The 24,133-nt window shown below is 39.0% G+C and overlaps 1 protein-coding gene across 1 annotated transcript in view; it reads left to right on the top strand.

The window, feature by feature from the left end:
• Window positions 1-24,133, top strand: part of EYA1 (EYA transcriptional coactivator and phosphatase 1) — a 152,818-nt gene that overhangs the window by 78,454 nt on the left and 50,231 nt on the right. The window contains exons 5-10 of the mRNA XM_061342775.1: window positions 3,358-3,438; window positions 5,350-5,419; window positions 5,791-5,936; window positions 10,120-10,257; window positions 16,680-16,762; window positions 17,166-17,352. Coding sequence (XP_061198759.1) covers window positions 3,358-3,438; window positions 5,350-5,419; window positions 5,791-5,936; window positions 10,120-10,257; window positions 16,680-16,762; window positions 17,166-17,352 — 705 coding nt within the window. The remainder of the gene's footprint in view (window positions 1-3,357; window positions 3,439-5,349; window positions 5,420-5,790; window positions 5,937-10,119; window positions 10,258-16,679; window positions 16,763-17,165; window positions 17,353-24,133) is intronic.

Below are 24,133 nucleotides of genomic sequence, written 5' to 3'. Positions count from 1 at the left end.
TTAAATCTTGTTTTTAGAATCTCATAAATGACTAGATAAGAAAAAGAGGGAGGAAAAATGTCTCTCTGTTGACATAGCTTCTTAAGCTCCTAGGTATATAAACCAAATCTATATCAGTAATTCTAAATGTTGAATTTTTGCAGCATGTTAGGAATATGTTAGATTTCTTCTTGAACTTCTTACTGGTAATCTGTTTTATTGCATGAGTGATTTTGCTGGCACTAAAACTTAGCAGCATATTACTGAATCAGTCAGTCTCTATAATGTAAGTCTGATAATTCTGCACCTCAGTAAAAGTCTGTTTTGATAAAGGAACAGCAGAAATGGGAACTCTCCTGTTTCACTTTCTTCAGTCTCTGCCACGACTGGGCATGCTGTTGGTAGTTACAGACAAGCTTGCAACGTGTAGATGTGCCAATATTCCCACTCATTGCCCAGTGTCATCCTGTGAAAGCTTAGGACATGTTGCAGAAATGTTAATTGTCATGGAAAATGTGGAGAGCTGAAATCCTGAGTATGCTGAAGGAGCACATGGCAGGGTCAGATCCGTGACTGTCCAAAGCCTTGCTTCCTTGGACAGCTCCATATGCCTCTCATCATAGACATGGATTGCTGATGTGCTACTGTGATAGACTGGCAGACTTTTAACCTCAAGCAATCCCTTCACAGCTCTCTTTCCTGTGATTCTGAGGTGAAATATGCTCCACCGCGGGTCAGTTTTTGCCTTGGGAAAATTAAAGACATTCCTTTGTGGTGAGAATACACGTGGTAAATATTTTCAGTGGGTAAAACCATGGCTGTTCTCAGTTTATTTCTTTGTATAGCAAGCTTTCATCCTCTTAAAATATGTTTAGGCTCAGATACAAGAAAATATGCTGTCATTTTCTGCATTTTAATTCAAATGCGTGGGTAATGGATGGCTTTTCAGTTCCTGTCCATCTTTAGTACATTCCCAACTAGCTGTGGTGTCAAGGTCCATTAAAATCTTTCCCTGTAGCAAATCATGCTGTAGGTCTTTATATTGTGTGAGGTGGCTCAGCATTGTCCTTGGACTGCTACTTTGCTATGACCCAAATAATGATATTTTCTTTTTTTTTAAGTATTATAGATAAATTGTTTCTCTGGAAAAGTGGGTAAATATTTGCAGAAAGCACCCTGTACCCCAAGTTAGTTTGGTCTGTCTCATCTTCCTCTCTTTCCCTCCCCAACAGCTGTCAGCTATAGAAAAAAGCATGTTTTCTTGGTCTTTCCAAAAGTATAATTGCATTATGGAAATTAGGTTCAGAAGACTTGCATATTTTGGGGGAAGCTGGAGTAATCTACGAGGGAAATATTAGTCTGAGTGTAAAATGTAGCTGTGATAAACATCTAAGAAAAAGGAGAAGATAACATAGATGCTATAATTATTTGTATCTAGATTAACAAACTAGAATTTGATGTAAAAATCTAGTCATTTCTGGAATTACTTGAGATAGACAGTGCAGCAACTATTTTGTTGTATCTGTGTGTTAGACATTCAGTATTTAGTTATAAAATGGATGTTGGATATATTATATGCTGTGATTTTAAGAAATACATTTGTATTAGAATTGAAGTTCAGATCATGAGTGCACTTTTGAAGGGAACTTCCTGGCCACCCTTTCTTACCACACATAAATTCACCTTGAATAAATTCACCTTGGAGTGGTTCCTCCACGATGGAGTCTCTCGGACTTCACTTCTTTCAGAAAAGGTGCTCTGCAAAAGTGCAGCTAATGTTCCCCAGCTGCTGATGGGTGCTCACTCCTCGGGCAAGTCTGAATGTAGCATGTGTAACCCCTCAGAAAATGCCTAAACTGTGGACAGTGGACCCTCTGCACCAACCATTTCATTTCATGAAACTTCGTACTGTGCTGCACTATTTGCTAATACAGATGTAGCAGAGTTTTGTTTGGAGCTAGCATGGATCTTTGTAAGTGTGTGCAGACAGAATATCCTGCACGAGAATCAAAAGAAAATAGTGGGTGATTAGGAAAATCTTGAGAGATTGCATATAAATCCTATGGATGATGTTGTGTGAAGGAAATACTTAGGCATGCAGAAATAAGAATTTGGATTGACAAGGAAAGGAAAAGTCCTTTCTCTCCCTTGCCCTTTCCAAGCCTGGTACCAGAAGCGTTTCTGCTAGTGATGCTTGCAGTTCCTGAACACACAAGTATAGTCGAACATGCATACATTTATGTACACCTATGTCAAGATGACACTAAGGCTTTACATGTCAAATGAGGTATGGTTTACCTCAGTTATCTCCGACTCATGTTCTGCAGTGTTGCTGAATTGCCTTGCTGAAAGGTCAGGTATGCACTAGTGCTGGTGCATGGGCTGTGTATGTCAACAGAAGTGAAGTAAGATCAGCTCCACTGTTTTCTGAAACATCATCCTCCATTGCTTTTGGTGTGCTGTGACTCCAAAAGCTAGGGGTGTAAAAACGGATTTGAGAAATTGCTGTGCTGATCTGATAACTCCCTGGGAGTAGGTATTGTGCTTGTTTGCGTCCATACCAGGTCAGTCCCATCCTTATGCCGTGGATTGGAATACTGATGTTACTGACATTGTGCTGGAGTAAGAAAGGGAAATCTGTTTATTTACTTCAGGCTTTATTAAAAGTCATTAATTAATAATCGATTATGAAGCAGTATGAGCCAAGAGAGAATCTCTCATTCTTTTTCACTCTCTGACAGCCTTGTTGGGTTGCAGAGGAAATAAAATGTAAAAACCTTCTCTGATGGATCTGGTTCGGGCTGTTTCCCCTTTGTTTATTCAGGGTTGCTGAGTATGAAGTTGGTTTCCATTTTGAGAGGAGAAATTCACCACAAGGAAGGTGTTTTACTTCATCACAAATTCTCATTTTTCCTCTGAAAAATTATTTGGATAATAAAAAAAATATCTAACAGCACTCAGAGAAACCCATTTGAAAATTTCCTTTTTTGTCTTACTCAAATTGCTGTCTTTCAAGCCTTTAAATGTCTGCATGACCTAATCTAAATGTGGACCCTTATTGTTGGGTCTGCAGGATTAAGAGGAATCAGGACAGGTGCAGCAAGTTGCATGGGGACTTCTGGTTTGTTACAGTGGCTCTTATTCCCTGGGGACAGAAATAACCCTCCCCATCATTTCATATGTATGTGTAAATCATAGCTGCCAGTACTTTGCATTGTTTGTATACAAAAATACATAAATGCAAAATGTTGATAGCCATGATTTAAAACATTTTTGGAAGACTTTTGTTTTATTGACTTTGTGGCTGTAGTGAGTGTGTGCATGTGTGTGCCAGAATATTAGGTGCATATAGACTATATTTTGTTTATATTTCTGTAGTTAAGACAGAACCAATGAACAGCAGTGAGATTGCTACTACTACTACCACAGACGGGTCTTTAGACAATTTCTCAGGATCAGGTAAGGAAAAAACAATGATTTAAAGCTCAGCATTTTTTCATTTGCTATTTTCTTATCCCACGTGGTCTAAACCTGTGCACAGCTGTAAAAAAGCCTTGTGCACTTCGCAGTTTATGCCTCTTTCTGTTCATCTGATGCAGACAGTGTAAGTCAATAGGCATTTTCCCCAAGTAGGGAGAATTACAGCATCAGGCTTATTAATGGCCATTGATGTCTTCAGTGGGAGTCTCACTGGGGAGTATTCGGGCCCAGAGTAATTACTGTTTTGTTTTCTGTGAGTAAACATACCTGCCTCTGTGATTAGTGTTGCAATTGAGGGGTAGGTCTTCCTCATTTATTATAATTTATTATTATCAAGGTATGCATTCTTTTGTCAGCTTTCTTTTTTTTTTTCTTTCTGGAAGCCAAACACAGCTTTTAACATACAGGAGACAAACACTGAAAAAAATCCTAGTATGTCTGCACAGTTTTGCATACCTATGGGTTAACTGTGGTATTTCCAGCACATGGTTTTTATGGCGCAAATCAAATAAAAAAGGATCTATGCCATGTCGTGGGATTATATTTTCAGAGTAGCAAAATTCGACATCTCGCAACCAGTCAGGCTCCAAGTAGGTGACCCTTTTCTGGTCTTGTCACATCCTCCGTTTTCTGCACATGCTGTTGGGTATGAAAGTATCAAACTTGAAAGCCAAAGAGTTTCTAGAATATTTTAGATCTCTGAAAGAAGAAAAGGTAGTGTGTTTAATAGGAGCTTCGTATGTCTGTTGTGGTCTAACTAAAAGTCAGACTGTAGTATTTGATATATCTGCAGCCTCACGGGCCACAGGAAAGAAAAATTTATCAGGTGTGGAAGGCATGGAAAGAGATTCCCGGCTTTCTTCCACGCTTCACAAGTGCTCCTGGAGTGTAAAGATGATGGATTTTCCCTGTAGTTGGCCAGGAAAAGGGTAGCTGGCGAAGGGTAATTATCCGTGCCTTGTTTATTTCCAAGTACTTAGCAATAGGGCCTGTTGTTTCTCTGGCTGTCTGATTTTACAGTAGTCTCATAACCTGCTGCTGACCCCTTCCTGGCAGAGGCTTCAAAACCCACCTTGGGACGTAGAGAAGAAGTGGCACCCAAACGGTAACCAGAGAGGGAAGAGCTCCCGAACATAACCCCTAGAGCAGAGCATGCCAGCACATCTGCCACGCTCTCAGCAGCACCCAAAAATACTGAAAGAAATTGGTATGGATTGGCTTAAAGCTCTGTGTTAACAGTGGCTGGGCTGCAGGGGAGAAGCTCACTATTTAGCCTCCTAGGCTTCGTTGTTTCACTAAGAACGTTTGCACGTTGGACATCTTTATGCAATACTGACTGTTTTGATGGTCTGAAAGCATTTTAGAAAGCAGATAAGGTGGGGCAAAAGAGAAGGAAGTGTAATATGGTAATACATCATCTGTATTATGGATTATTAAAAAAAAGGGAGCATGTGCTCTGAAGCTGGCCATATGTTTTCAATTGAGGCATGCATGAAGCTCCTTCATAAAATGTAGGTCTTAAAAATTCTAAAAGTTAATAAAATGTTGCATTTGAGATATCAACAATCCTTTGAAAATATGAAGGGAAATGTTTCCATTCGGAAATAGGTTGTTTGCATTGAAAATGTTGTCTGTGTTTGAGCAAAGAATAAACTATTGCTCAGGAGCTGTACAAAGGGGCAATTTAGTATTGAGATTTGTAATCAAGATTTTAACGTTAAGCATTCTTGCATAGTTCCTGATAAAATATTATTTTCTATCTAAGGTATCAATGATATTTAAATTTAATTAAAATCTTGTTAATACTCTGGAATTCTATTAGGAAAAATAATATTTATCTTTGGTGTGTGTATTTACACTTCTGTGTGCTTTCTTTTCTCCTTGGTGCAGCAATTGGAAGCAGTGGTTTCAGCCCAAGACAAACACACCAGTTCTCCCCACCACAGATTTACCCTTCCAAGTATGATATCTTTTAAAAATAATACTAGTAGTAATAATAATAATAACAGAAATAAGCGGATTTTAACCTCATTTAAAACAATAATTGGGTCCATCTGTTAAGTCATAATTTAAACTGCAGCAGCTTCTGGGGAAAAAATATTTTTTCTTTAACGCTAAGAATGTATTTGAAAAATATTTGGAAAGTTCTTATTTTACTTATTCTTTTATTATTGATTTCTTGTTGGTTTGTCTTTGAGAGGTTCTGTTGTTTAGCACAGGCTATAATTAAGTGTTAATGAAGTAGCGGGATTATAATAAGGCTAAAAATAAGTAAACAAATGTCTGTCTAATGCAGTGTCTGTCTTATTTTCTGTCACTTGTAATCAATAGCAGACCATACCCACATATTCTTCCTACCCCTTCTTCACAAACGATGGCTGCGTATGGGCAGACACAGTTTACAACAGGGATGCAACAAGCTACGGCTTATGCCACTTACCCCCAGCCAGGCCAACCCTATGGAATCCCTTCATATGGTAAGAAATCACATCCGTGTTATTTTATTCCTGAGTTAAATGTTTTTTAGATTAAGATTATGTGATCGTTGCATTACTGCTTAGTGGGACAGCTGTGCTCTCTAGTGTTTCTTGTGGAAGACTGGTAATTTCCCCATTAGAGAGAGTAATGCTTATTTCATGTATTAAAGAGCTAAGAAGCTACTCAGGAGGATGACTCTGTTTTGGGATCAAGGGGAGAGATTCATTAGGATTTTAATGATGATGTTTAAAAAACATAATGGGAAAAGAGGTCTAGGGACTTCCTTTACACAGGCACAGCTCCTGGTGACTTGCTGAGGAGCTCTGCTCTCCAGCAACGCAGTAGGGTACATTGATACATAAAGCACTGAATGTCAGCTGATCCAGATTACTGAAACCCAAATGAACCAGTGAAGCTGTGCTGATTTTCAGCAGGTGAAAAACTGATTCAAAAAGACCCCCTCACAAGAGAAAATAAATCTGACTTCCAGTGTTTTGAAACTCCCTGGAGGTGAAAATTGAGGTAAATCGCCACTAAAGCCCAGTCTGCCTGATGAAGGAGATAGCACTAAGTAGAAAGATTTAAAAAAAAATTTAATTTAAAACCAAGTGGCTGTGGGTGAGACCATTTTGCTGCCAGACTGTCTGCTGGCAGACCACAGAGCAGTTCGGCAGCAAGGATGCATTATTAGAAAATAGGTCTTATATTCCTCTAGTGGAACATATTAAAAATATACAATCCACATGCTTTTAGCAGTATATTTTGTAAAGCTACATTCAGGTAATGTAAGTTTTATACCAAAAGAACAGAACTTACGGTACAAGCTATACCCCTAAAAATCATTAAGACTTTCCAAGTGCAAAACTGGTGAATCTTTCATCATGAAATCTGCAGTTGAAACCAATGGGTCTCAAGTATATCCTACAGCAGGCTATTGTGAGCAGTAGGTACAAGAAATAGGTTATTATTACCCCTTACTTTAAAAAAAGTGTTTCATTAGTATATCATCAATAATTACAATCCAAGGAAACATTCTTTCTGTGGCTACAGCCTTGATTGTTTACTGCCAAAACTATGCTTATAAACATGAATTGCATGTTTCAGTTTCACTTCAAATCCACATATTTTAGACGTAGAAAATACTTTAAGGATATTCAAACTACATTTTCAATGCTACAAAATGGAGATTCTTGCCCACACCCTCCCCCACAAGCTCATGCTGCTGATGAGAGCTTCTCTGCTCTTTCCTGCTGGATCAGTTGGTGTGATAACAGACAACTCCTTTCCCCACCACGGTTTTCTTGACCTATTTCTCCTGTGGACACCTCATGCTCATACTTGGCTGGCTGTGGTGGCTTGGGCAGCCCAAACAGTGACTTTTTGTTTTTTGCTTGGTTCCTCTGGATGAAATCCTGACCTCAGTGAAGTCAACTATAAAATTCCCACTGACTTCAGCAAGGCCTTGATTTCAAGATTTCAGTACTTGAGTTCAGCTGTCTCACTGTCTGAGCTATAATTGAGAGTTGTTTTACTTGGCAACTGCTCACTGGGGGTTAACATGCCTGCCTCCTCTTTTGTTTTGTTTTGTTTTCTTGCCCAGTCCATCCCTGTGCCTAGGACCTCAGGTAATTTTTGCCTAACTTTTTACTGATTTTGAGCTGATTTTGACCACTGAAACCCCTAGCTCCTAAGCTAAGTGGATTTTAACAAGTTTTGTTCTTTTCAGGCAGTGCTTGATGACTGGGGCTAGGGTGCTCCTTGCTGATGTACTTTATAGGAGTCATATTTAAAAGTAAATAGCTATTAAAAAGTTTTGGGACCTAACACCATATATATTTTTATATAGTTAAGGTACATAATACAATCTGTGCTCCCATAATAAATTACATGGGGAACACTGGGATGCTCATTTGCCACAGTCAAGCCTGTTTAGAGCCAAAATTCTCATCTCTAGTCTGAATCTTAGACCCCATGTTCCATCTGCCTCTCCTTTCTCTCATCTAGGCAGAAAGCTTCCAGCAGGTATAATGAGAGGAGGCTTGTGACATATGTGAAAGGAAAAAATGAGGTGGAGTAGGGAACTTCTTTCTTTTTGTTTCTTTACTCTGGAGCTCACTGGAAGAGAAAATATTCATGAATTCCTGTATCAACCTTCCTCAAGTTTTCTCTCTAGGGCAGAGTTTGGAAGGATGCTGTCTCGAATGCTCCTCTAGCCTTTTCGTTTTTCCACTTCCCCAGCTCCACTGTGGTGCAGCCGTGCAGGCAGGAAGGGGGGTGGAAGGGAATGCCACTGACAGCTGCCTCCCAGGGGCTCCTGGCTCTGGTTCATCTGCAAAGCCCCTGAGGAGGCTGGAGAATTTCCTGAAGCTCTTTCTTCCTGCCTGCTCCGGTACCAGCATCTAGCAAAAACTTCGCTTACCAACTTTTTAGTTCCCAGATTTTGGCAGTCCCCTTATGTTTTCTCACTGTCCCTTTCCACATCCTTGCATAAATTAGACTTGGGAGAAGAAGAAGGGAGCATCAGGGTATGATGAGTGAAGGGCTTCTGGATGAGAGCAGGTGGGAGGAGTAAGTCCCAGGAGATAAAAGGCTCTTCATAGCATGGAGGTTTGCAAACGGGCATGTTGGTGCCAAGTTGTCTTCACGCAAGTGGCATCCTCCTGCTGCTGCCTTTGATTGCCTCTTCCCACTTTGTCTGAGATGGAGAGTTGAATCAGGCTGTTAAAACTGGACTAGAAATTTAATGCTTGATTTAGTTAAACGTTCTCTAAGCAATATTTAATCAGCATTTCAGAAGTCCTTAAACAGGACAAACAGAACATTGATACCAAAACATCCATACCAGGAGTTTCCCCTTGGAAACGAGGTGTCAGATTCGTCACTGGGATTGTTTAATTGTAACATGAAACAGAAGAAGCAAGCAAGCAGGGTCAGTCTGGCAGTTAGCAGGTCTGGCAGAAGGAATTAAGGGTAATTAATGACAGCGGTTGAAAAATAATGATTTAAATGGCAGAAGAAAACATGCTGCCAATTGTATATAGGGAGATATTGAAGCTCTGCAAACACAGCGACTTCTCAGACCTCTCCTACCTTCAAGGATTGAATATTGTTTAAAAAAAAAAAAAAAACAGCCAGGAAACGGACTTAGGTTAACAGTAATTTTCAAAGGAATGTTACTAATTCACACTTAGTTAATTCAGTTCAAATAGCAGTGGTTTCTGAACAATGAGATATCACTGAACGCCACAGTGAAACCTAAGAGTATTGTATTACTTTTCCATTGCTTTGGCTGTAATTATTTTTAAACGGTGGTTCATGTTGGGACAACCTTATAATTAAAACTAAGAGACAGAGGCTGAATTGTATGCGTTTCCTCAGTGTTTCGCTTGCTGATGTTTACTTGCTTGTTGCCTTACAAACTGGGGGAAGAATCACCGAAGTTGGGAGGCAAGTCATTCATTTAGTCGGACTTTGGATTCTTTTATTACAAAATTTGGAAATGAGAGGGTAATGTGATGTGTAATGGATTTCCCTGTCAGTGCAGATTAATGACTCTCTGCTATGTTTTTCCCAGTTCAGGAGATCGCTTCAGGAATAGTTCCTCTCTATTAGGTGTTTATTTGTTAAAAGACTGAATGTCTCCTATAGTGTTCAATTAGCTTTGAAAATCATTGTTGTACTTAAGACTGCTAGTTCTCTTTATCCACTTCCAATTCCTTAGAAAGCTTTTGCGCTCACAGCCATGTAATTTTCATGTAGGAATATTACACAATGCAAATCTCAGTTATATCAGTAATGGGTAGATGGCAGGAGGGCTTGGCTATGCTATGCTTCATTAAAATCTTATAAAGTTGCTGATCTGCCTCTGTGAAATGTCATGAATATATGGAAAAGTTAGCCTCTGGCAGGAAAGGAAAAAAGGAATAATGCAACTTCCTGTTCATGTATAAATTTCTTTTGCAGTTATTGGAAACACAGTTTTGAATTTAACCTCTCCCTGGTGAACTTCAGTTTTATGTGTGCTTTTAGACTGCCCTTACGCTGTTCTTTTGTATATGTTCTCAATATTTGTTCTCTCATGCATGCAATAATACTTACATGTTAAAAATGCTGTTAAGTGATTTTATTTTCCATCCCTGTTTGAATATGAACAAATAGATTTGCTGTCACTAACTGATTTAGGTGCATTGTGGGCAGGCATCAAGACAGAAGGTGGATTGGCACAATCACAGTCACCTGGACAGACAGGATTTCTAAGCTATGGTGCCAGCTTTAGCACACCTCAACCTGGACAGGCTCCCTATAGCTACCAGATGCAAGGTCTGTATAAAAAGATATTACCATTAATTAGATGTAGTTAATGTGATGTTTGGGTTTTTTTCCCTTATTTCTTTACATTCCTAGGATAAAAGTGAACGTTTGCTTGAGCTCTTACCTTGGATGTTATTGCAGGTGGAGTTGCAATGATTATTACCTTTACTGAGAGCAGCAACGGGCCAGCTCTCAGTAATTTCAAAGATCACTCACTTCATTAGTTTTTAAATAGTGAAGTGTTGTAGTGTTATTACAGTAAAAATGTATCTCCGAATAATAATAGTTCAACAAATGAATGTGACAAAGCAAGTCCTGGAAAACGTGTCAGGATTATGAATTGAGGAAGTGCCAAATATAATTTGACACCTGAGTGTGTTTGGGGAGGGAGAGGAAGATAAAAATACTTACTGCAGCTGTGGAGGTAGCTAAGTAATGATTGAAGTCTGTCTCTTTGAAGTCTATTTAAAAGCTGTAAGCCTCTGTATGTGCGGGCTATTATTATCAATTATATTTTGTAGCCTTACTTGCCTGTTTAGTTCACTTAATATCTTTTCACCTTGTTCTCCCAATTCCTTTTTCCCCTTCTGTATCGGGAAGTCACTGGGTGTACCTGGTTCTGGCTTTCCACCACTTTAAGGGATATTTTAAAAAAATCTTTGTTTACTACAAATAGCTAATTTTGGGTGTCTGCTGCAGGACTTTCACCCCTGAATTTGGCAGTTGAAATCGGGTGTATTTCAGATTTTAGGACTATTGAAATACATGATCACTCACAGAATCAGACCACATTTTTTTAAAAGTTTGGTGCTTCTCTTTATTATTACCATGTTCCATTTAAACTGTGCACCGTCATGTAAATGCTCCATGGTATGTCTTGAGGCAGAAGTGCTTTCAGAGACCAAATGAATGAGGTTTTGCTTTTGTTACGTGGCTTTAGAGGTAATATTGATCCAGTTCTTTGCTCAGATATTTTTGCTTGGGTTTGTTTGGGGATTGTTTTAATCCCTTTTTGAACTATGTGTTGAGTAGTTCCGCAGGGCAGAAGCTACCGTCTGACACCTGAAGTATTGCTTACTTGTAGTGTGTTCTGACAAGTGAGAGGAAGATAGAATTAGTAGTATGCAAACTTTCATCTACATGCTGAGTAGCGGTGATCTACTCATCAGAGTAAATATATCCATAATCAGGTTATTGGTTTTGCTTTCTGCAGATAGCCACACTAAGAAAAACTAAACACACATATCCCCCTGTAAAACACTACCTGTCTGTAGGACAGAGCTCAGAATGCTTGCCAGGAGCAGCAGCTATGAGTAGCTCCTGAATCAACATTCCAGCTTTTCAGGAACAGATAATTCATGGTTGCTAGGAAATAGGGTTATTAAAAAAATCGTATCTATGTTGCCTATAATTTCTACTGCAGTAGTGCCTTCATGCCACAGTCATGTATCAGGATCTTGTTGTGCCAATTTATACAGCCAAATGAAAATACAGTTCCCACAGAAGTTGGAGGCTAAAATAAAACACATGGGCTAAGAAAGCCTAATGTAACAATAAAGCTGACACTGTAGGCATAATAAACAGTCGTCACCCCATACTGGTTATCTAGCAGCTCCAAAGGTGGGGGTTTTGTAAGATATGGAGCAGAGAGATATCAATAAAAAGTGATTTTAGGGAGGACAATGAAGTAGTTTTGCATTTGTCTATGGGAAACTCATTTAATGGAAGGAGGAAAGGGCAGGCAGCATGGGGTAATGTGAAAGAGTGCTTGTTAGAAAATTTAAGTGAATTCTGGTATTAGTAGAGCAAAACTAGGGCTTGGTCAATGGACTACACAGAGGTCTGTCATAAAGGTTGTTGCTTTTTTTCTGCAATATGCAAAATGTGTATAAGACTGGAATTGTCAAGGTCATGAAAGGGTGGCAGTTGTCAAGAAATGGAACAGTAAGATCTTGGAAAGCATCTCAGCTGCACACTGAAAGGCAAAGATCTAAAAATATTCTGCGAAAGAAATGTGTTAAAGATGACCCAGTTGTGAAGCTCTAATGAGAGAAGGGTCAGAGGCATTGATTTCACAACAGTATTGTCTACAGGGTTGAGAGAGGGGGGGTTCTGAGCCTGCGTTCTGCTCCAGCTGTGCTGTGCTTAGGCAGAAGCCCTCCCATGGAAGGCAGCAGAAGAGCTGTGCTTGGGCAGAAGAGGCATAGAGTTTGGGAGTCTCTGTGGTGGCTATGTCATTTTTGTTGTGCTCAGAAACAGTATGTCGTGTGGATGAGGGAAGGATTGGTCTCCTACAGAAACCTTAGAGGCCATAAGTATGGAAATAAGGAGAATATTTCAAATTCAAAACTTGGCAAAGTTGTTAGAAGCTAAGTAGAAAATAATCACATTGCTGAACTTCTTGCAGTCGAATGTTAACAGTATATATCTATACTGTACATGAGAATATATATGTTTTTAATGTGTTCATTGGGCTAAATTTTGAATTTGAAACAACTTTAAATTAACTTAATTCTTCCATTGGATTGAACAGCTGTTAAAAGTAAACAGGAACATTTGTTTCCCTTTCCTCATTCAGTTTTGGAAGGAGAACCTATTAATAGTTTCAACTATTATTTAAGGATGAAATTGATTCTCTTGACAGAAGACGGAGGTAGTGCTGCTGCTGTTCGCTGTTCAGTTGTTTGTGCAGAAACCTCCAGAGGGAAATGAGTTTACTCTCCCTTTCCCCTCTAGCACTAGATGGGCAGGCTGCAGCCTCAGCCTTGTCACAGCCTGCAATAGCCGTTCTTCATCTCCCACGTGCGGCTGCTGAGCTGCTAAATGGGGATAATGGATCCCACAACCTCCTTCACAACCAAGTGTTACATGACAGTGTGCTTGGGGCCCTGCTGGTGTTCCTGCCTGCAGTAAAGGGGATTTCCTAGCAGCCTTGCAGTTGCCATGGCTGTACTTCCTGAGTGGGGTTACCTTGTGCTCCAAAGCCTAGTTCTTCAGGTTCCTCTCCCTGGGGTGAATGTCTCTCTGCAATGTAAAGGCGCTGCCTTGCAGTGCGTGTGCAGCCAATTAAACCCAGTGCTTTTTCTGACCCTGCTAAAATTACAGTGTGATTAGTCACGAAACAATAGCGGAGGAAGAAACTGCCAACTTCTGAAACTGATGAGGAAAATTGCTGCCTGTGACTCCTTGCTAAGGTTATTCTGGTAATTGGATTTTTGTTTGTTACAAATTTATAATTCCTATAACAGGGGGTGTTGAGGGGAGAGGGTGGGAAGAGGACCTAGGTGGTTCTGCCACCCCATCTTCATACTCCCTCCCCCCTTACTGTAATATGTTCCTTAAGCTGTTTTTCATATAAGTTGCCTCATAGATGTTGAAAGACCACTTACATGACTAACGGCTGTGGGAATGGGCCGTTGTTCCTATATTGGCAGAGATGTAAGGATTGCTCAGGGAGGATAAATGAAGTGGAGAAGGGCTTGGGGAAATGCCAATAGATGATCTCCGTTTGCAACTCTCTTCTTGGGTATCCTTTGATTGTGATGGAAGTGTGGCTTTTACCCTGCACCCACCACTGGAAAGGTGCTAGACCTGTGATGAGCACCAGCATTGTTTTGGTTACCACGACTCTGATGTTTGAGAATATACTAACCAATTCGTTTGGGAATTCTACCATTAAAAAGTAAATGTTAAGGTATTTGGTTATTATTATACAGTATAAAAACATTGTGCTGGATGGCTAAGCAGTTACTAGGACAACAAGGGGGAGTTTGCCAAGGATTTTTAAACACTGTAAGTAAACGGAAGAAACCTTGAGCTTAAATAGCCCATCTGGCCATCTTAGGCTTTCCCAGGAGAGCTGCACTAAACTTCTGCCACATACATTGTACCCTGATGATAGACATAGCCCATGGCAAGGAGTCTGAGCTAGAAAAGCAAATGGACTCTTGTGGCAAATACTCAGGGGAGGACCGCATCCCGCTCCTTGCAGCAGCAAGGGGGCAAGCCCTGCGCCCTGGTCCCAGCAGGGTCCGGCCATCTTCCGACACTGACTGGGATTCCCAGCTTTAATGTGAGTCTGCACTCTTTGCAAAATAGACCTTTGACCTGCAATTTACAGCTTTTATCACATTTTAAAGCTACGTAGCTGGCCAACTTGGGGCAATAAATCTCGTGCATTTTGTAGAGGTTCTTATTTTTGTGTTCACTCAGCTAAGGCAGAACAGCAGCCCTATGCTGTGCTGCGGATGAGTATTTAAAAAACAAATGGCAAAATAGGAGTATTTTAAAAACAGCTTTAGGCCAGTAGTTCTGGGTGGCCCACAGAGCTGTTCCTGAGAAACGTGCTTCATGTTTGTTACGGTCTAGGAGACCCCTACCCCTCCTCCATAGGAGCCAGTGCTGACCATGAGATGAAAGAGAGAGATCTGCATGTTAGTATGTGTGTGTCTTTGTCTGAGAGGGAGAGATGCTGGCTGGCATGTAATTACTTTTCTCATTTGCTCTTGCAAATTGTTTGCCAAACTTTCTGTGGAAAGATAATGTATTCCTCAAAAAAAAAAAGTTGGGTTTTTTTTGTTAGTTTTTTATTTCTTCTTACAAGAGGCCTTTTATATCTCTTTAGAATGGCTCAAACCGTGCACCTATAAAACCTGTGTTTGAATGCATTAGTGCATCAGTCAGAAATAACTATAGAAATAGACACAGCGACTTGCATTCTTCCAGCCAAAGCACTATTAGAAATAAAATAGTATTTCAAAGTTTTGCAATTTAAAATATTTTTCAGCTGTATTTTGGCTCTGGGGTTTCTTATAATAAAAAATAACATCTGTTTTCCAATTTTAAATTAAACTTAAAACAACATGCTTTTCTCATTAGTACTGTTTATCTGTACTATCTGCTAAACTTGGATGTCAACTCTTCTGCTGAAGTAATCTTATTTTAGTTCGCAGGATTAGTGGCATCTATCAACAATCACAGTGCTTTTGCACTAATAGCAAATACAAGGGAAATGTTTACAGTCATTATCACACGTTAAGTTTAAGCTTCATCTTTTTGCTCCCACTGCTGTTGGACTTTACATCTCCTACTTTTAGGCTTAACTTCTATGTGGTTTTAGTATCTTTTGCAATCAAAGCATTTAAATATTTTTCCTTCTGACTTCTTATGGCTAGGATAACTTGGTTTGGGGTTTTTTGTTTAAAGATGTAAATAGCTCACAAATGCCCTTGAGGGGTTGTACTAAGCATGCAGCCCTGCCTGCATTCCTCACTGTTTGGAGCTGCAAGAAAAGTCACTTTTTACAAAGAGTAGCCACTGCATAGGATTTGGTTGTTAATTGGGTCATGTTGGGGATATCAGAGGATCAGTGCATCTGCACCGAGCTCCCTGTTGATTTCCATCCCTTCTTGCCTCCTCTGCTCACCTGCAAGCTTCTGCTCCCAAGGTCTGGGTCTGTCTTTGCACCGACGCAGGTTTCAGTGATGAGGGAGGCTGTAAACAACCTGCGCGCTGGTGCTCTCCCGCTGGATGAGTTCAATAGGTTGCCTCATTACAGACTTTCTGGTGGCTTATGTAGCTTCACCCTGGTGCATCCATATGTCTCAGCTGGTGGCTGTGTCACTCCTGGGTTATAAGCAGCAAGGGAAAAACAGCTGAAAGGGGGTTGCTGCCCTTTTAGTGGAACAGCTTCTCAGGTTAGGTATTAAACAAGAGCCCCATCTATCTATTTTTGGTGGCTCATGAAGGGAGGAGGGAGGGAGGTGAAGGTGGTAATTCAGTCCCTGGGCTAAATTCAATCTATCTTGGGTCTCCCTTCTCAGAGAGGTACTTTTTTCCCTTGTGTCATGACTGGTAGACTCTATCAAAAAAGAAAAAGGTTTGCAGCTCAAGGCTGTCTATGATCGATTAGTGAATCCTAATAGCTTGGCAGTCTTGCCGAGCTTCGGAGCAGGGAGCTGTGGCTTTTGCTGTTCCTGTGAGGAGCAGGCTCGGGGAGAGGAGAGGACCCAATTCTCAAAGGTGGTAGGAGAAATGGATCCAGTGGGCTTCAGTGAGGGGAGATGGCATTCTCAAGACAAAGCTCACAGTTACTGTTCAACAGAAGCAGAAAGTAAAGAAACACTCATTAATTCCAGTGATGGGTATTATTTTGAGGGTTGGGATAGCCTAATAATCAGATCTGAGTTGGCTCCAAATTCCTGTCTAAATTTCAAGTTTCTCTTTTTATTGCAATAATGAAGCACAGGGTATAGCAGCGATGAATTACCACTTTCTGTATATTAACATGTTACAGAGATGTTGACAACCAAATCGGTCAACATATGGGAAAAATTACAAATATGCCATATCCTTATGATATAATCACATGATGGAAGTTATTTTCTGATACTGTGTTTTAGCAATTCACATAATTTTTCATTTCATTTCAGGCAGCAGTTTTACAACATCATCAGGAATATATGCAGGAAATAATTCACTCACAAATTCTACTGGATTTAATAGTTCACAGCAGGTAAATTTGTAAATATGAGTTGAGGAAACTTAAAATTCTCAAACACTGAAAAAAATTAAGCCCTTAAATAGCTTTTTGAAAAGTTTAACTAATGTTTATAAATGTTTTTCTTCAATTTGTCATCTTCCAGTAGAAGAACTAATTGTCTGGGGTTGATGTTCTTATTTATGTACCTTCCGCAATGTATCTAATAAACTATTTGCATGAGAAGATTACATGTAATTTAGATTTCATTTTTGTGCCTCACAGTTTTAGGGCCTACAGCATCTAGTCCAGGAAGCATACGTGCTGAAAGTCTGACATGTGTTTGTAGTTATATTTTGGAATTTGTACTAAAAAGTAGCAAATCTTTGATGGACTATTCAGTTGGTTTTTTTGCCTTTTTTTTTTTTCATTCTTGCAGGAATATCCCTCTTATCCCAGTTTTGGCCAGGGCCAATATGCACAGTATTATAATAGCTCACCATATCCTTCACATTACATGACAAACAGCAACACCAGCCCAACGACACCCTCCACAAATGCAACATACCAGCTTCAAGAACCACCATCTGGCATCACCAGTCAAGCGGTTACAGATCCTGCAGCAGGTAATTACATAGATTTTATGGTCCCTGTGAGGCACGTTTTTGTAAGTTAAAAGGGGATTGAATTGGATTTTTCTTTTTTTTTGGTGTAGTCATTGATTATTTTTTTTTTAATTATTATTTCTTAATCCTGAGCCTGTGGCACATCTTGCACAGATTCTAACAGAAAATAGACTAAAGAAAAACCAGGATCAGTCCCAGTTTTAAAGCTTGTGTGAAATACATATTGTTTGTATTTTGTTGTAAAATGCTTGGGTTAAAAATTGCAAGATATGGGAAAGTCTTTACACTAAACTGAAAACCTGGTGCTTTTAAGCTCTGTCATTATTAAGATAAACTTCCGAAGTAAGGCTAAAATCAGGCAGCCTTCAGACCAGAGCGCAACTGTCCACTTGAAAGAGAACTTCGGTGCTTTTCACTTTCAGGGGACATAATAATGCTTGTAATAGGGAGCTGAAATGGCACAAGTGTTTCCATTTTGAGGAAAGATTTTCAGTGGCTTGTCCTTTTTCCCGTTTTTTTTTTTTTTACCCTTAATTTTACCTTTAATTTTACCTTTCTTGCTGGAATTTGGCAGTCCTTTACAAGTTGAGATATTTTTTGAACATTTATGCCAAACTGCTCCAGCTGGTTTTGGAAATGAGGGATGAAAAATACTTTTCCTATTATTAAAAAAAAAACAAAACATTTTTTAACAGTTCAAGCATGTCAGTAGTTAGTAGATGGCAGAAGTTTGAAATCTGTCAGACAGAAAATCCAATGTTGCAGATATGTTTTTCAGTAATGCAGTAAAAAACAGCTATGGCTTGGCAATGTTATCAGGAGGTTTTGTTTCGAAGTTTTGTTGGGGAAGGTCGTTTTCAGTTTTCTTAATGTACTTGATGGGACCAGTCTTGCATGTGCAATGTGAGTTTAAATGTGCTAGGATTCTTGTTTTTCTGCATGTTTATACCTAAAGAAAATGTTATCTCTTTTGATACATTCGCTGAAAGTAAGTAGGGAAAAAAATACAGTTGGTGTGTGTGTTTATATGCAGAAGATCACATGTGTGTGCAATGTATTTGAGAAATGAATCTTTCTAAATATGTAAATGAATATTGGTGTGCAGCTTTTAGAATATATGGATGCATATTGGAGTCTACATAATCACTCTGCTTTTCACTTTGTTGTTAATTCTTCTTTTGTTTGTTTTCTTGTGGGCTTGTTTGCTTTTCTTTTTAAGTTGGAAACACTAAGTTCCTCTTACCCCCAAAACTAAATGTGATCAAGTGTTAGCTTTTATGAAGATATGGAAGTTGAATTGTTGTATCATCTGGGTCTTGATCTTTTGCAAAATCTCTGTGTGTATTTTTTAAAAGTAGTTGGTACTTTCTAACAGCAATAGTAAACACACATACAAAGAAGAGAAGGTATATTTTTCCCAAGCTCAAACTGAACGGCTTAAAGACTGCTTTCCTATTTAGTTTTCTGTGCTCTATAAGCCTGGACAAAACGTTTCTATCAGTTCCTTTTAAAGAACTCTTTTTTTTTTTTTTTTCCTTCAAATCTTCCACACTCTTATTTACAAAGTTTTGTCTAAACATTTGAAAGAGTTAAGTAGGCACCTAAGAATTTGTCCTGCACTAAGCCCTCTTCTAGTTTATGCTTTTATGTATTGAAAGCTATACATACATGGTTCTCTTTCTTAGCCATTCCTTTGACATGTCCTCCTCTGGCATTGCTGGGATAGTTGGCTCTTTCCATTAGATTTTTATGTTACTGATTTAACAGTTTTGAAAAAGTTAATTCAAATGGTTTGCGAATAAGAATTCAGTGTGGCTGTGGGGTTATCTTAGGCTGGCTGCTTGTACTGCAGGCAGGGACACTTTTGGGAAAGTACCTACTGTGGGCCACTCTTTATTAGAAGGAAGCCATCTTTCTGTTCCCTTTCACCAGCAAGGTTGCAGTTGGCAGAAGGTATAGGGCTAGACCTAGATTTCTCCATTTATCTTTATGCATTTGTCTTTATGCATTGAAGTTAGGATCAAGCCCATTTAGACTCCCCCTATATTGAGTGGAGAAGGATGAGTACCTCTATTTAGTGTTCAGTTTAACTACAGCCTTAATCCTGCTTGCCATTTCCCCTTGGACAGTGTAAATTTTTTTTTACTTTCTTCTTGCTGAGGGTTATTGCAGAGCCTCAGTTGAGCTCATACACAGTATGCTTGGAAGACAAAGCAAGGTTGGGGTCAAAGCAAAGAGGGATCAGCATGGAAGAAGGGAATTCTGGTGGAGTGTGGACAAATGAAAGGCATATTAGAGAGAAGGAAATTCATAGCTGTGTCAAAAACATGGAACAAAGGTGCAAATTAACCAAATTTTAATTGCGAGTAGTCAAATTTCTGTAGGTGTTTTGCCACATCTGGGCAAATTAGGCTGCTGATTCTCTACCACAAGAGGAACTTTGCATATGAGGGATGGTCAGGAGCAGTGCAGAGCCATCGTATTAGGCTACTGTACCCCTTTAGCAGGATGGGCTCCAGCTGCTGAATTGCAGCTGTTCTTACTTGGATGTTCATATCCCTGCATATCTTCTATATTTAAAAACCTCTTGTAATCCATGTGGTTCTGAACTATGCCAGGACAAGCACAGAAGAACATTCAGACTTTACAGAGGCACCAGAATAATTTGAAAGCTATAGGTGGTTCCTAAGAATTTGGACCAGTAAGTGAAGCAGAAGAGTCTGGTAAGAAACGTGTGAAAAAAAAGTGCTCTTGTAACATTTTTAGTAGAGTTTTGCAGACTTAAAAAGCTCAAATAATTCCACTTTAAAAATGTTTAATTCTTGTCTAAATATAACATAACCCTCTTATGGTTTCCCGCAGTTCCTAGTTACATAGGCAAGTTTTTGTCATGCAATCCAGGACATCCAGGGATTCTTGCAGAAGAAGCTAAGAATTTCCATGCTCAGTGTTTCTTCTTTCTCTTCCTTTCATGGATCTGAAAAATTTCTTGTAACAGTCTGACAAAACCTTTTGATTGGACAGAGGTTGATAGTCCCAGTTTCCATAAAACAGACCTACAAATCAATGTTATTTTCTCATTAATAGAAGGCTGTACTTTTCCTAGTGACATAATGAGAAAATTATTAAACAAAAAAAGTCAGTATGATATTTTAATTTTTAATGTGCTTTGCTTCAGATTTCATTGGAAATTTTGTTTCAATTCAAAAGTAAGAATTTTTGAAGTTTGGTTTTGTTTGTTTTTTTTCCCCACTTGTAGGATTCTAACATTTACTTTACAGAAGACAATGTTTTTCATCAAAATAACAGTAGAATATTAGGTTCCTTCTGAGATGAGTTTTCAGCCCATACATGAGTAGGTATTCCGGGTATGAACAGCTAGTAGCTGATTTTTGTGAGCTGTATTGTGTAAGAGAAGAAATAATAATTAAAATTATAAAAAATAAAAAAGTTGACTAGTGAGCAAAAACTTATTCTAACCTCCAATATTCCAATTCATTGAAGCAGGTTCAGAGTGAACAAAAGGAAATACTTCATGTTGCCTCTAGGTAAGCCGTGCAGCTCCTTGCTTCAGGATGTTGTGGATGCGAAAAGTTTATGCCAGTTCACGCACTGCCTAGACAATCTCAAAGAGTGGATTTACACAGACACCAATGTCAGCTCAAGAAATTCTTGACATTAAAAAAATCACTGGAGACAGTGGATGACTTAGCACTGTGCGTAGGTGTCCTTTTTACACTCTCTCAGCTAGTCACCTGCTGTTGGCCAGTACTGAAATTTATCCTGGACAGAAGGAGTTTTGCCCCAGTTCATTAGGCCTACTCTGTTGTTCTAAAATAATTAAAGGAACAGTCATAATGTATTTCTTGGAGTTAATGTAGAAAAGGACTGCTTTTTCTAAAACTTTATTAATTTTCTCTTGCAATATACCAATTCCATCATCACAGCTGAAAATAAAGTCTTGATTTGTGCAGACTTTTGTTTAGAAATTCAGTCAGCAGAGTTGAATTTATCCTTCTATTTCATAAGATGCTGTATTTATAATTTATTAAGCAGTGTTTCTCACAAGAGAGACTTGCATTGTTCTTGAGATTTGATCTCTTTCAGTTTTCTTGGTTTCTGCAATAAGTATGTTTAAAATATTACTGGAAGAGATTTTTTTATATTACTCATATACTTCACAATGCAGATTAAAAACCCCACAAGGACCATGCTAGCCAAAAAAAAATTGTTCTCAGCCATGGGTCACCATTTGGTCTTAAAGACTAAACTTCTTTTTCCTTGAACACTGTATCACATGTAGTATTGCAAAAGGCAAAGCCACTTTCACAGTTACTCCTTATCATATTTCATAACAATAAATCAGACCACATTGAAAGCTGGAGAAAAAAAAATCAACCACTGCAGGGCTTATTAATATAGTTGTTGCCATACATAGTTAATGTATACTGTTATATGTAAGATATACTGTTAGTATGACATTTTGTCATTATTTTGAGTATACAGTCCTGAATCAAAAAGTCACCTAAGCCTTGAAATAAATAGGTATTTTTGCCAATATTTTTAACAGACTGTTGAGGGTTTCTGCTTATAATAATATGGTTGTGGTCCTGTATAGACAAACACTGGCTTCATTTTTCCTGTGAAGATTTTGACATTTTGTCAAAACAGCACTAAAGACATCCATCTATGATCCTGTCAGCTGGCATTGTTGTACTTCTTGAAATATTTATTTAGCACTTTTACTTACTACTAATGGTGTAGTCATACTATTTTTATGGGAACGTAAAGAAAAAAATAAATCTTCAAATACCTAAGTTATTCTACTGCATTGTTTAATCATGGGCCAGTTTTATGTAAGCACTAAAGGGATGTTTGCATATTGCTCATGGAATTTTGTGTTTAGCTTTATTTATGCAAAAGTAAACTTTATGCAAAAGTAAGAAAATTATAGCATGAGACTGACATATTCAAACTACTTGTATCTTATATTTTTATTTTAGTATACACGAGTTGAAATAACACTGGCCTGAGGATTTAAGGTCTTTATTCAAACTTAAGTATAAGATTTGAGGGGAAACCATTGCTCTTGGCACAAGCTAAATGGAAAATATTTCTACATACCTACTTGAACAGACATTTGACTACACTGTTCATCCTCAGCCCATCTCATCCATGTGATTTACATTGTGACATGAGATATGATTACTTTGCTCATATGTGTTTACTCTTTTTTGCATACTCCTTCAGCGTAGTATGGAAAAAGTCTGTTGAAATTTGCAATGCCTTTGTCAACAGCAAGAGGTTTACCCTCCACTTACCAGTTGGATTTACCTGGAAACAGACGTGATCTGGGGATTTCTGGAGTAGCTAGTTTTCCCCAGATTTGTCATTTGATACTGCTGCTGTATAGTACATTGAAATCTATAGTAAGAAAATTCAGTAACTACTTAGGGAGGAATTCCATAACAAACCAAAAATAATTACAGAATATAGTGTTGCAAATGATATATCTGTAGCTTTGTTGTCTATTCATAAGTAATCAAAGTATTTTTTTTTATGAGATGATTAAAAATTGTCCACTGTGACAAAAGCATGGGAACTGCCCACAATAATGTAAGAGGGAAGCATATGCTCACAAAATTGTGTCAAGTTCCAGTAATACAGTGCCTTGAAGCACAGGGGGAAGGTCTGCTACAGTATGGTTCATGTATTTTAGGTAAACCAGAATGTAAACATATTTTATTCCTCGCAGTTTTGTGTAATTTTTGTCTGTCTTGGTGTTACCATACACTACAGGGATACTACCAGGGGTCAGGAGCAGGAGGTACCAGTCACACCTGATGAAGGAGGCATAAAATTATAGAATCTGGATTCAAAATGTTTTTCTGATGATTGAGTCTCTTATGCTTGGTCAAGGTTTGAAGAAGTTGCTCAGAGTGTGTGAAGCAGAAGCAAGCAGTGCCATTTATTGTTTGCCTGGGGCAGAGTGCAGAAAGGTGTCATAGCAGAGAGATCAAAAATTCTGTTTTTTAACGAATGTCAAAAAATAACTGTTGCTACATTAATTTAATTTTATGAAGGCATATGCAGTTGATGGATCAACTGGCCTTGTATCCTGCCTCCACAGTGGCTATCAGCAGACACCTCAGGAGCAGGCTAAGTTTGGATAAGACTTGCCCTAAGCACTTTTCCAGTTTTCAGATATTTTCATCTCAGGTGATTTCCAAAGCTGATGTTGTTTGTATGTTTGTATGTTGCATTAACATTTTAATTTGGAGCAGGAGTCTTCAGGAAGCTTTGGCTCAGCAGAGTGGTCCAAGAGCACCTGGCTGGAATCCTTCCAGTCAAAACTGTCCTCCAGGATAGCTCCTAGTTGTTCCAGCCCCCATTAGGGAAGATCAAGAGACTAGATCAGGCTGGACCTGCACTGAAATGACCTCCCAGAAACAGGCAGAGAAGTCTGGGGTCGTTGCTACCACTTGTTCATTCCCACAGAACCAACTTGCCAACGTGGCAGGGCTGTAGCACTCCTGATGCTTCTCTTCCAGCAATGTCTTCAGGATCTTCTTGAACCTTTGTAATCCTTTGAAAGCCTGGCATTTTCTGGCAAAATGTGCCACAATTCTTCTAGGTTTTATCTAACTCTTCCTTCGTATGTTTACTCTGGCTACTGCCAGATTTCCTTTGGTGATCTTGCTGTAATACTGGGACAAGCAGTGGGGAGCTTATCCTCACCCCCTTTTCCACTTACAGTTTTGTGGAGGGCTGGGGTTTCTCC

Source organism: Neopsephotus bourkii, unplaced genomic scaffold (assembly GCF_033783945.1).
Source record: "Neopsephotus bourkii isolate Nb327-2 ecotype Australia unplaced genomic scaffold, CSIRO-AGI_Nbou_v1 NB_1820, whole genome shotgun sequence".
Taxonomy (NCBI): Eukaryota; Metazoa; Chordata; class Aves; order Psittaciformes; family Psittacidae; genus Neopsephotus; species Neopsephotus bourkii.
Note: the sequence above shows the minus strand (reverse complement) of the source record. Positions and strands in the feature narration are given on the sequence as shown.